General features: G+C 42.7%; 1 protein-coding gene across 2 annotated transcripts in view; it reads right to left on the bottom strand.

Moving 5' to 3' along the window:
• Positions 1–334: 334 nt before the first annotated feature.
• ZNF704 (zinc finger protein 704) overlaps positions 335–13,061 on the bottom strand; it is a 247,396-nt gene continuing 234,669 nt past the window's right edge. The window contains exons 9-10 of one of the 2 annotated variants that reach the window (XR_015247060.1): positions 11,941–12,852; positions 335–3,739 (exon numbers count right to left, since the gene is read on the bottom strand). Coding sequence is in view for 1 of the 2 variants with exons in the window: in XM_086696032.1 (XP_086552158.1) it covers positions 12,741–12,852 (112 nt within the window). In the remaining variant the exon portion in view is untranslated. Of the gene's footprint in view, positions 12,853–13,061 lie in introns of both variants that reach the window. The other variant, XM_086696032.1, reaches the window with a different exon arrangement.

Here is a 13,061-nt window from a genome sequence, read left to right as displayed (position 1 = left end):
TTAGTGGACCCAGCGTTGTTCTGGGGTAGGGGTAGGCTGGCTTGGGCTAGAAGAGACATCACCTTTCGACTAGCAACACAGGGTGAGCAGCTAACTTATCTGGGCAGTCACGGCCAAGGGGATGGGTTTGAATTGTAGTTACAGGGGATGAACTGTAGAAGGAAGGTGTGCCTTCCACGTTCCTAAAGATAGCCTTGATGGTGAACGTTGATACGGGGAAGACATCCCTTTGGTTTTAAATTATTTTTACAACTGTGGTAAAACCTCGAACCCTCGGTGAGCCTTTCTTGGGTATTTAGTTAGTTATTTTTTGCTTAAATAAATAGCCCCCAAATAGAAGCAGGTACACAAAAACTTTTATTAAGTGGAAGTTAGACTCCATGGTAATTAACCAGTTACAAGTGCATTTAAATTCATGTGTGTGGACATTGTAGAAGTCAGAATGGTCTTACTGAAAGTCCAGTGTTCTGGCGTGGCATGTGCCAGTGCAACCCAAGGTAGAACCATACACGCAGTAAGTACAGGTCAACGATGATGTCAGACTACATTGGCAACACCATATTCATTGTTACAGCTAAGCATCACAGAACATGAAAGTCCAAAGACCAGAAGACTATTACTAAATTGATTCTTACTATAAGCCTTTACTTCTACTTCAATGCTTCCGTAGGACCAATGCGGCAAATCCTCAACTCTGGGGGGACAGTGCCATTTTTGTATTTTACACTTAAATGGGCCACAGAGACTGTAAACATTCAGTGGTCCTCCTGATGCCCATTGCAGGTAGATGACAGCTGTCCCCGCGGGAAAGTGCAGTTTAGATAGTTTAACTGGTGTGAACATCTTATATTGTAAGTCTTCAAATCTGAAATGTTTCTTCTATTTCAATTAGCACCAGTTTATTTTAAATCTTTTTCCTGGTGTTAAATATTTAGGAAATTTTTTTTTTTTTTTAAATCAACACACAAAGTCCTGAACAATGGAAAGCAAAAAACATTCAAAAAGTTGTTTTAGAGAACAGCATTTAGAAAAACAACATCATTGAAACATTCAACAAATCTATGTACAGTGTGCCAACAGCTGGCAAGGAGCATGGCTGAGGAACAGTCACATGAAAGGTTAATTAACCTGAACCTCCACAGGCTGTATTTACAGTCAGATAGGTATTCAGAAGTGGAGTGTCAGAACATCTGAATTTGGCTAAAAATCATATAAAAAGACACGTCCCCATCCCCAATAACTTCTAAATAGGTAGCAAACATATCCAGTATAACCGTAAGTACCAGGCTTAGAAGTGCGTTTTTCCATATTTTCCGTATTTCTACAAACAGTTGAGAAACTTTCTCAGCGGACGTAGAAGAGAGCCAGAATGGCAAGAGAACTGGAGTTCTTTCTTTCAACCCTTGTCAGAAGAAGGAAAGAATATGTTTTCATGTCGAGCAACGTAGGAAGTTACTGATTGAGGAGCAAGGATAAATTATTAGGGGAAAAGGTTTCACAGAAATACAAAATCAACAAGAGTGCTGAAGAAACGTGTGTATATTCTATACGGACGTTCCAGACATGTAAAGTAATTATCTCCATGTGATTTTGAAAAAAGCTCAATGATTTGCTTTGCTGGACAGCATTTTTATATTTTGTTCTTTGAAACTGTACAACCCAAACCCTTTGGAGAATAGTTTTTGTTATTAGATCGAGAAGTAAACACAACAGACACAACCTATGCTATGTTTATCCAATGCGATGCTCATTAACCTTATGCAGTTTTGTTTGCCTGCTAATCCAGTGTTACTAGAATATCCACCTTTAAAAAACCGGGCACATTTGTAACAGCCAGCATTTCTCATTTCTGCTTACGCAGTAACATATAAACCATTTCCCATTTATTTACCTTACTGGCTGTATTTGTTTAGAGCCTGAAGTTTCAATGCGCTGTCTTTAAAAATATCAGTTGGAAGAATATAGATGGGAGTCCCACATTCCCACAATGTTATGCATTCAAGTTTATTTTCATAATTTGTGGTTGTGATAAGTCTATGAAAACAATTTACTTGGATTCGATATAAAATACATGTTACTCTTGGAAAATGCATAGTTTGTAGCTTCATACATTCATTCACTAATATTAAAGATTTTTGTAAGCAAGTACTTACCCCCAAATGGTGGTAAGATTGTATTTCAAAAGATCTGTAAAATTGGATAGCATCGCCACATTGCTTTGAATTAGTGCCCAGTTACTAGTTAACGCCTGTCTTTTTACCCCTGGTATCACACAGAAGGGACTGCTTCTTTCTCTTCCGTCCATCTTTACCTGTTTAGCAGGCACTAAAAAGCAATGCTTTCTACTGACAGCATTTCCAGTAAATACCCCATTTGAAATATTTTATAATTTCATTTTAATATTTTAGATTTGGTATAGAAAACAATTTGAAAGATGGCTTAATTTTTAAAAGCAGAGTTTTTTAAAAACCTTATCGTGGACAAAGGGCAACGGAGGGTTTGTGATAACTGTTGTTCTCTTACTCCCCAGGCCCCTCATTTGAAAAAGATGACCGCAGGCCACTTGGCAGTTGCATTTGATGATAGTCATGAACCCTTTGGGACCTAGCGATTTTTTTCTTATCCTGAGTTCTTCCTCTAAGTATATAGATTTTGAGACACGAAACACTTTGGAAACTACACTAGTATCTGGTTATTCCAGAGAGCATATGCTTAAATGGTTGACCATCGTCCAACCGTTAATTACAAAAATAGGAGTTCTAGGTCGCGTTGTAGGAAAATATTGATTAATGACATTTTTTTAAAACATAAATAATCCACATTCCTGGGTTATTTTACACCCAGAGCATTTTCAGTTATTGAAGTCGTGGAACATTTGGGGGTATTGAGCTCTTTCCTAAAAATCTAAATCTATTCTAAAGCTTTCTACCAGTGATCACAGAGGTTCCCCAAACAGTCGGGATACTTTGGAAGAAGGGGCTTTGCTATCATCACAGGGCTTGGTCAAGTCACAGTCATTGATTTCCAATTAGCAGAGTATAGGATAAAAAGGCGAAAAAAGCAAAGCAAGGGTTTGTAATCTGCAAAGAGATGCATGCTGTTTTTGGAGGGGGGCAGTTTATAATTCCACTACACTTGTAGATCCCTGAGGGGTAATCCCAGCTCTGGCACTGCTGGCCCCAAAAGCTCTACCATTTCCCCCTTTGTCTTGGCCACGTGTGCCCAAAGCATGGGAAGAGGGCTCCGCCAGGGTGAGGGGCAAGTGCTTAACAATGAGAACTGGAGTAGTTTTCTCCTTGAGTAAACACCAAGTGAAAACAATTATACCTTGAAGGGGCCACTTTCACATAACAGAGGATAAGTCCATTCTCATGCTGTATAATTGTGGGCGGAGGCCAGGGCCCAGAGAAACTAAATGTGAAGCTCTCTTCCTCTGTCCTTCCATGTTGGTTCTGATCATGCAGCCGGCACACCCCGTGGACGGGCCCAGTGGGCAGGTGACTTGCGCGGAGGCTTTGAGTCCAGGTGAAATGATTAGGTATCTGCCTTGTCATTCTTTCTTGGCAAGTCTGTTCGAGTCTTTTGTGATGAGCGTTGCAGGTTGGGTGCTGACTGACCTGCCCTCTGAATGATCACCCAAAACTGTTTAGACAGATGGAAATTTTTCTCCGAAAGAAGAGGATCGCCTCACGGAGCCTCCCATACGAGTCGTAGTGATGTTTGTCCCCCTGGACCTTAACTGAAGAATGAGAAATCAGCACAGAAGCAAACGTGCTTAATCTGGAACTTCTGGAGGCGAACATACATAATAACATTGTGGCCTCAATAAGGTCACACCAGTGGACACAAGGAGGTTGCCAAGAATGGGGAAACAAAACTAATCACCAGAACAGCAACTGTTCTCTTTAAGTTCAATTTCTTCTCAAGAGTCCTGGTTTTCCTCTTTAGTCAGAGATGTAGAGAGAATTCAGAAGAAAATAGATGAGCAACTTTTATTATTATTATTATATATTTTTTTTTTTAAAGAAAATTTTGTTTTTTAATGACTGCTCTCTTGCCTTTTTCAGGAGTTGCTACTTTCTACTGTGGTGAATCTTCTGAATTAAAAATTTAGGGAACCGCCCCTAGTAAGTAAATGTAATAGTTAATCGGACTCAAGCATTGAATTCTTAACATTTTCATAACAAATAAAGGGGATTCTTTCTTTGGAAGCTGGCAGTTAAAAATTATGTGAATGGCGCCCACTATGAAATAACTTTTTTTTTTTTTTTAACGAGGACCTTAATTTGAGCATCGAATTCACAGTCTCTGCCTTCTTTCAAAATCTGTAGTTGTTTTCTTTGGGAGCCTCAGCTTTCTCCTTGTTCACTCAGCCCCGCCACTGACCTGGCATTGGCGCTAACCATTGCAAAACGGACTTCTTTTCCTGCAGAGGAGGAGAGTCCTCCCCCAGCACTGAATTTCCAGACAAATAATACAAGTCTCATTTATCAAAAAGCCTGTTACTGAAGTAGGTGGCAGGCCATAATGGTTTAGGCCCCTTCTAGCTCCATGACTAAACTTCCCGTGAGTACCCTAACCTCATGATGTGAAGCCTGGCCAACGACAGGGCGAAGGCCTGAAGCAGCCTGTTCATCGCTGGACAGCCTTTTAGTCCTTCATGGTGACAGAAATCTCAGGCGTTGACGGTGTTGTTTAAATTGCATTCGTATTTAAACGTGACTTAACCATATTACCAGGTGTTTCCAACTTTGAGTTGACAGTACCTGTTGATTGGATCATGAAAAGTTGTAATTTTGAGCTGCTTTAAAATTTTCTGGCATCAATTTGCCTTTAGATGGATAATAAGCGTTGCATGTTAGCAAAATAATTTTTTTTTCCCAAGGAGTCAAACGTTTACTCAGAACATCACATTAGCTAAGAAACTCCTGTAATTAACCACTTAGATGGTGGGAACTTAGGGAGTGGGGGCACGGCAGCACCCTAAAGGGATACAGTCGGGAGGATTGAGTTTGCATGTGACTGTGTGAATGAGTCTGCTCTTTGTTTCCATGCGGAAAGATGGGCTGAAAGGATGGGAACGTGGTGGGTCCCTGGGTCTTTTCAGGGTTAGTGTCTGGAAGACTAAGGTCTGAGCCAGTGCTTTCCAAGTGCTTCCCCTCCTCCTTTTGGGCAGTGATAAGGCTGACTCACAGATTTAAGACTATTGTGGGTTGGCCTTGGAGGTGATCCTAAGTATCCCTGTTGTGCCCTGGATGCTTAGGAAGGTCAAATGAAATAGTGTCTCTGAAAGACCCCTACTTTATTATATGTGTGAAAGGGTTAGCGACGATGCCAACACCATCAGGACTCTGGTGTAAGACACAGCCAGAAGTCACTTAGTCCTCCCAAGCAAAAGCAGCAGCTTCTAATTTTTTCCATGACACATTTATTCCCATTTCGTCTTTGCCCTCGGACAAAGATGCTAGGGTTCTCTATGTGGAAAAACTCGATTTTGGTGTTAGTGGACATTCTAAAGTACCTACCAGGTCTGAAACCAGGATGTTGCTATATGGGAGATGAAACAATGGAAATTTCACCCTGGAATGAAGACTCACGAGGCAGGATGGAGCGGGAGGGAGTGTGGAGGGGCTGGCACAGGGCTTTGGCACGAGGAGGCAAAGTGGGCTGTCTTCAGCTGCAGGGGCTCTTGGCTGCCTTCTTGAAGGCATAAGGCTGCTCTTTGCCAGCCCCTCATCACAGTGGTCACGGTAGTGAAAACTGAAGTTGGGATGACAGTTATTCAATCAATGCTTTGGGGCCTGGCCTGGGGCGGAGCTGGATAGTACTTCAGCGTATTTTGATCAGAGGCAAGGCTAGTTTAAGGATACTGTATTTTTATATTCAAGTCTTCCATGAGAATGATTTCTTTGATTTTAGTTGCCCAGATTGTGCCCACGAGTGAGTTTGTGGGGCTGAGGGAGGAAGTTGACCCGATGGCTGTGGAATGTGAGATGTGCCTTCCCCAACATCTCCCACGGAACGTGAGATGAAACCGGTGGCCGAAGGCTGCCGTCTGCCCCATGTGGGTTCTCTTTGGTCTGTACAGTGTTGGCCAAGAATTTGAGTTAGCTGTCAACACTTAAATGTCACGTAACACCGTATTTCCGAGTCAGAAGATCTAGCAGCCCTGGGCCTGATTTCTGCATGGTTCTGATTGTCTGGAGCTGGGTGCCCCATGCAGTGGGTGCATGGGCGGTCTGGCTCACAATGATCTCTACCATTCTGTGGTGTCCCTGTTTTGCCTGATCTGAATTGTTCATTTACAGATACTGCCTGGCTTTTCTAAGGCCTCTGCTATAAACCATTAGGAAGCCTCTATTGAAAAATGAAGCAAGACTCATTTGCTTCAAAACCATACAGCAGTGAACACTTCTTGGGGATTTAATGCTAACAATGGAGATATTCAAGGGACGATAAAGATAGAGATTTGCAGACTGCCTCATCTCAGAGACCAGGAGCCGAGGCTGTGCGTGGTTTTCCATATCTCCGTGCATTTCTAGTCCTCATGGGTGCACATTCTAAAAGCTATTTGAAAGCAAGGTCTGAGTGACCCTCTGACCACTCCACAGGAGTTGCCCAATGGATATCGGTCATTCTATGCCAGCTTGTCTTTTGATGTTATCTGCATACTGCTAATTAGCTTTTGAGTTACTGACATCTTAGAAAGAGAAGATGCTTTATTTATTTATTTTTTAACAGTGAGTGGGCTAGAAGAAACTGTACAGCATTATGAAATGGTTTTGGCAAAGCTCAAAACTATTTGTGCAGTTAATAGACTCTCCATGGCTCTCTCCCTTGGGAATACAGTGACTTTCTGATCGCAACCTGGCATGTCTGTTCCTGTTGTGAAAAATCAAGCACTTGCTTTGATAAGAAAATTAAAGTTATTTAGTTAGTGCTGAGGAAAAAATTATCTCAAACACCACTGATCACCTAAAAATTCTATCTTTGGGCTTACAATACCAAGATTTCAGGAATTACCAGCAAATGATAGTTGCTAGTTAAATGCAGGTTTGTGGTAAGCTGGTCTTTGTGACAGAATCTCATTTTACACTAAAGAATTTAAAGAATGTTTCTCCCATTGCTTACAAGCATATCTATTAATATTTTCCCATTTAAGATACATATGGTTGATTCTTAAAGTGTCTTTTCCCATAATCCTTTGAGAACACACTGGCAATGATAAAAGGAGTAGCTGTTGCTATCTTGATTCTCTTGTAATAATCTTTCCATCTGATCTGCATTTCTACCCTTGCTGCAGAGGGTTAATTGAAAAGATATGCATCAAAAACACTTGCTTAAAAGAGGCATAGCCCTTTGTTTGGAGAGCAGGAATTGCTTATAATATTAAGACTTCCTGTCTGGTAAGTACTGTATTTTAAAAAATAAGCTACAATGTATAAAACCAAGGTCATTTCCCACAAAATGTTCATGTTCTTTGTGATTACAAAACACTGCATCTTGTAAAATATTTCCAGTTCTGTTTACTTGAGAAGTACCAATGCTTATTATAAAAGTGTCATGTCTCTCCGAATTGTAGAAGCCTAAAGCAGTATATTTCTTGTCTTATTTGGAAAATTAAGTTATAATTGCTATTGTATTTAAGATTACATTTTGATATAACACATTACCATTGTGATTCTCAGACCCACATGAGAAGTTATAAAACATGAGATTGTCTTCAAAAAAAAAAAAAAAAAAAAAAGCAACTATTTACAAAACAGGACCAGAAGTAAGATTCCCACTTTGATTTCTGGTCCTATGATAGGTACACCTTTTAAAGCATGTATATCGTTGGGTATGGGCTTTTTCAGAGTCACTCACAATAAGCAAACCGGTCGGTCTTAAATGCAGTTTATACTTCCTTGCTCTATTGGTGTGCATTACATAGTGATACAATTGGTACCTAAAAGTGCTAATCTCATTTTATTTACCAACTTCTGCTTTGACAAGTTACAATGCAAAAAGACACAACGGAACAGTTCCAGTAGAGAGGAATCCCCACAGGTATGAGGAACAGGGAGAGCGTATGTGCCGCTGGTAGGGTTATTTTCTTAGAGAAATGAAATTTCCAGTTGACCCATGTACCCAGCGTCTTCTCCAAAATGATCCACAGCCTCATCCATATTCATGAATTCGGCTCTGTTTCCATTCATTTGTATGCACAAATCCTTCCCTGTCTTCATACAGGTCAATGCTACAGTTGATGTGGTCAATAGAAATTCTACAGGGTCATGAGAAAAAGCAGCACCTTGTCCGCAAAAGTCCATGGAAGTTTGCTCCTTAACATGCTATTAATGCAAAGTGCACGTCTTTAACACCTTCGCCTACAGAATTCTGTGTACAGTCATCAACCGGGTGATTATGAAAAGGAACACCGAGGCTTCGGACTCACAATTACATTCAGAAAAAGCCTTACACCAGTCTGTGAATACCCACCAGGGACTGTGCCTGTGGTTCAAATGTCAGCCTTAGACTGCAGGTCAGCTACAAAGAAACCGCTCGTTTCCATAGAGCACTGCTCCTCAAAAAGTTGACATCGTCCACTTCATGTAAATTTGTCTTGAAATAATTATCATGTTCGTTAAAAACAAAAATACCACCCAAACTGTTCTGACTGGGAAAGACTCTAGAGATAAGAAAAGTCTTTCTAGTCTTAGGATCTTCCAGATCTATCTTTCACATACCCTTTAATTTTCCCTGAGGAAATGAATATTATTTACAGTATTTTGCTACTATTCTCAAGGTATCCTCTCCTATATGTACAGTTCTTGCCACCTGCCTCTAAACATTCGCAAGTGAATGCTGCTCTTTTGTTTTCCGGTGAAGCCGGATGAAGGAGGACTCAGGTCAGCCGTGCTGGCTACTACGGAACCCAGGGCGGCTTTCAAAAGCGTGGCGTGGTGTGACACCGTAGGCAGCCGACTTAAACGCAGACAATCTTGAAATGGGATCGAGGCATTTCGGTCTCAGAAATCTTTTGCACCATTCGTGTGACTATTTCTTTAAGAAGATTTTGGAAAGCCCAGGAACTGCAGCACCCATCATTCTCTACTGAAAGTGTTCATCTGCAACACAGTTGTGACTGGACAGGGAATCACCTAATAAAGGGCACCCCGGTGCACGGAGCTGCTGACAGGCACTTCACCGCGGAGCCCGCACCCGTTCAGAAACCCACTGCCTTCTTCCTGACCCTGGCTTTTACCAACCAGGAGAGGAAACTTTCCGGCAAGTAAGGTGGAGGGAGGTCCGTGCCCACTAGAGACGTGCACGGGAGTGGCAGCTGCTCCTGGAGGGACGACATGACAGCTCCCTCCGAGGTGTCCAGGGACACTCACCACTGGCCGATCAGCATTAACAAGGTGAGTGGGAGCCAGATGTCCATGGATCTCTTGTGTCTCCTCTCTGGCCTCCAATCTACCCACTTGCTACCTGGGTGTCTTCTCCAGCTTGTCACACTGCTGCCCATAAATTGGGTGCACGTCCTCTGGGAAGAACTAAGGCTTAAAACTACTGCTGGATGATGAACTCTCTTTGCGTTGCAGCTACCTGAAGAATGCCTGTCCGTTATTATGAAATGCCTTCTTAGACAGAGATGAGAACTATTTTCTGAAGGAAGAAGTATCAAGGGAGAGAAAGGTCAAAAGGCTAGAGCACGCCTTATTTAGAAATACTTTGGGTCCAGAATCCATAGTGTGGCCATTCCTTTTGAACAGACAAGTCTCTGAGATCCGTGGGATGGACGGAGCTCTGGTTAACCAGCCACCATGCTATGGGACTGCCCTTTGCACCCACCCCCTGCCTCCCCCTGCCAAATGAAGACATAAAAGAACGTGGTACCACAGGGATGGCATAAAACGAATGTCGGGCTTAATTTGGCACTTAATTTAGTCCCAAAATATAACAAAATGGCTGTATGTCTTTTTTTTTCCTGTAATTTTGGCTTTTACAATCAGTGCTGTATATTGCAATTCATAGCTTTCTGGGTGGCTTGCAAAGAAGTTAGTCACTTTTTTCCCAAGGCCAGCCAGGTAATTTTGATGGTTCTCCAGTTATTACATGCCTTGGTATCAAAAATGGATGTCTGTGTGTGCAAGAAGGGACTGACGGTCTGTGCACACCTGTGCCAGAGAAGAAAGAACCCAGAGACCGGGGCCAGTAGGCAGAAAGGAGTCCCCACGTGACTGGGGATGCAGAAGAGTATGTGTAGAGAAGCCTTTAGAAAGGACAAGAAATCCCAGGGAAGATGCATTCAGCTGTACGCTTCTGCTTATACCTGTGCATTGGCAAAAACCCAGGTAAGGACTGAGCGTGGCTCCTCCAGGCCAGAGCTCAGAACGAATCATGTGCTGCATCTCTAGGGCGCAGCCACAAAACCTCCCTCCGGGACAAAGACCTCTCCTTCCCTGTGTCCCAAAGTTCTGGGAGGTGGGGAGGATGGATTTAGCCCCTCATCGCTGTAATTGTTTTTGATGAGGGACTTAATTAATCCAAGGATCAAGAGCCAGGGAGATTTGCCGAAGAGAAAAACCTCTGCTCTAGCATTGCATACCAGCCATCATTTCAGTACAGTGCTCGAGTGGTTCACCGGCTCTGGACTCATTGTGGCCACGGGGCAATCCACCCACAGCTCAAGCCTCCCGGACCAGGCCAGAGGGAGCATCATGGCACAGCAGAGGGTGCCTGCAGGGAAGCAAGAGGACTCCAGGGAGGAGAAAAGACATGTTGGGGTTGAGGATACGAATACACTTCTGCCCTTAAAAAAATATGCCCTTTCCTGGCTGACCTCATAAATACTAAAACACACATTATAGCTGGTGCTGTGGCTACTATTGATTGGAAATCATGAAATTAAACATGATTTTCAATTACCCATGAAGGTAAAGGAAGCTCTTTTCCTGCTCTCTTGAAATACATGTTTTTAAGAGAAAAATAAATGAAGGAGGAAAACAGGATCTCTTTTGAGGAATAATATTTAAAAAGTTACATGAAAGCTTACAAAATAAAATTGCCAAAATCTACGAATGTATAGGTTGTAGCTATTACACTGTGAAACCTCCTTCTATTTCCCTTGCTTCTAAAAGGAAAAGGATTTCTGCTATTCCTAACTGACTTCTTTCAACTCTAAAACAAACGTGTATGTACAATTTCTAAACATATATTAACCTCTCCTCTGTGCAATTTCACTGAACATTCCTATGGCTGATCGTCGGCTCCCCATCCTGACACAGTGCATCCTATAAGGTGCTCTTAATCCTTTGCATAGGTATAGGAGAAGTAACTCTTTAGCAGGGCAATCGAGAGTAGGACAGACAGACAATGAGCGTACATATAGAACGTGACAACTACTCCCTCCCCCACACCACTACCACCAAAACGAACAAACATACTAGGCTAGGAAACCTGCTAAATGCAACACAGTGCAAGCCCTGGTCCTACTAAATTGAGAGATTCCTATACCCACATGCATTTTCCTTTTGGTGTTCTGTACGTTCCCCTCTGAGCAAATTCTAAGCGAACAGTGCCAGTATTTGAATAAGAAAAACAAAGTTTTGGACCTTCCATGTACTCAGATCACGTCTGTATTGTCCATCAACCCATCTCCCAGACATGCTAAAGCATAAAACCTGTGAAAGTGCACTCAGAATGGATGTTGGTTTGCTGACTTCACATGTCTTTCTGAACAGAGGGGGATGTGTTATGCTGTACTCCGCTGTCTACAGCAAACCTGCTGGGATAGTTGGAATTCTCTACCTGTTCTGAAACCAGCCAGTGGTGGGGTTTTGAGGGACGGCCCGACAACCCACTAACCTGGCAACAGCACTGTCACAAAAGCAGTGACAAATGGATCTGTGCTGCGGCTCGCGTTGCATCCCTGAAAGCAGCATCGAGGCTTACCCAGGTGGCTACCTGTGCCAGTTGTTGATCGAGCTGTGACAGGTAGAGAAGGAGCCGAGCCACCTCTCAGAGGAAGGGCTTCTTAGAAATCTGAGGAAGACTCCTAGATGTTCCCAACGTTACAGCGGGATGTCCTGAACTCAGCTTCAGGGTCTGAGGTCTGCTGGTGATCTCCTTTCGGGTTTATGCCATCTGGGACCCTCCAAGCCACGGTTCCGTCTGGGGCCATTCTTGCAAACACAACAAACAAACAAGACATAGAAGAGATACCCAGAGTGCTGCACTTTCCGGCAACACATCATGATGTGCACTGCTCCAGGAAGTCAAATGGAAAACAGGGAAAATAGTATTCACGATGAAAGCAAGTGTTGTTCTCTGTACAAATGCTACTGAATAACGCATCACTTTTTTTTTTTTTTTTTTACTATGTCAAAAAATCTCAGAAATGGCATTATTCAGAAAGCTTATCAAAATATGCCTCCTTTCTAGGTAAAAGGGGCTTTGTTGGTTCCATTGCTACCGAAGTCCACAGTTTGCAGACCTAGGCATACAGCAAAAAAAAAGCTGACTTTTCTTTTCAAGGAAAAAAAAATAGTTATAGCCGCTCCAGGCTGGATTCTCAGCAGGAGCAGTGGAGGGTGGTGACCTTATTTTTTTGCTGTAATTCCACCAAGTTTCTTGGAAGTGCTTTTCCTGGGCTTCAAGTGTATTTTGTTCAGAAGCAAAAGTGCTTTCCCAAACCCGCAGTGGAAGGGGAGGGCAGCAGGGCCCTGGGCCGCCCGCTTGGTGAGCCTCTCTCCTCAGTCAGTGAACCTCTGGCAGGCTTTCTTCCAGCGGCAGGCCGTGCACCACATGTCTCGGTTCTCCATGCCGTATACCTTCCGGCACTTCTTGCCTTCTCCCCTGGGCTTTCTGTAAGACAGACACGGAACGTTTATTCTGTTGGACTGATTCAATGGGCATTCATTCTACCGAGGGCTTGAGATCCCTTGGAAGAGTAAGAAACAATGTTACGAAACAAAGTAGGGGTTTTTACCAGGTTTGGACTTTAATGTGCTGGATGTTTTCATGGCCACTACACTTAGCTATTACAATTTGCTACCACAGCTCTTTAATTTTTT

This window comes from Puma concolor, chromosome F2, assembly GCF_028749965.1.
Source record: "Puma concolor isolate L17-30 chromosome F2, mPumCon1.1.hap2, whole genome shotgun sequence".
NCBI lineage: Eukaryota > Metazoa > Chordata > Mammalia > Carnivora > Felidae > Puma > Puma concolor.
Note: the sequence above shows the minus strand (reverse complement) of the source record. Positions and strands in the feature narration are given on the sequence as shown.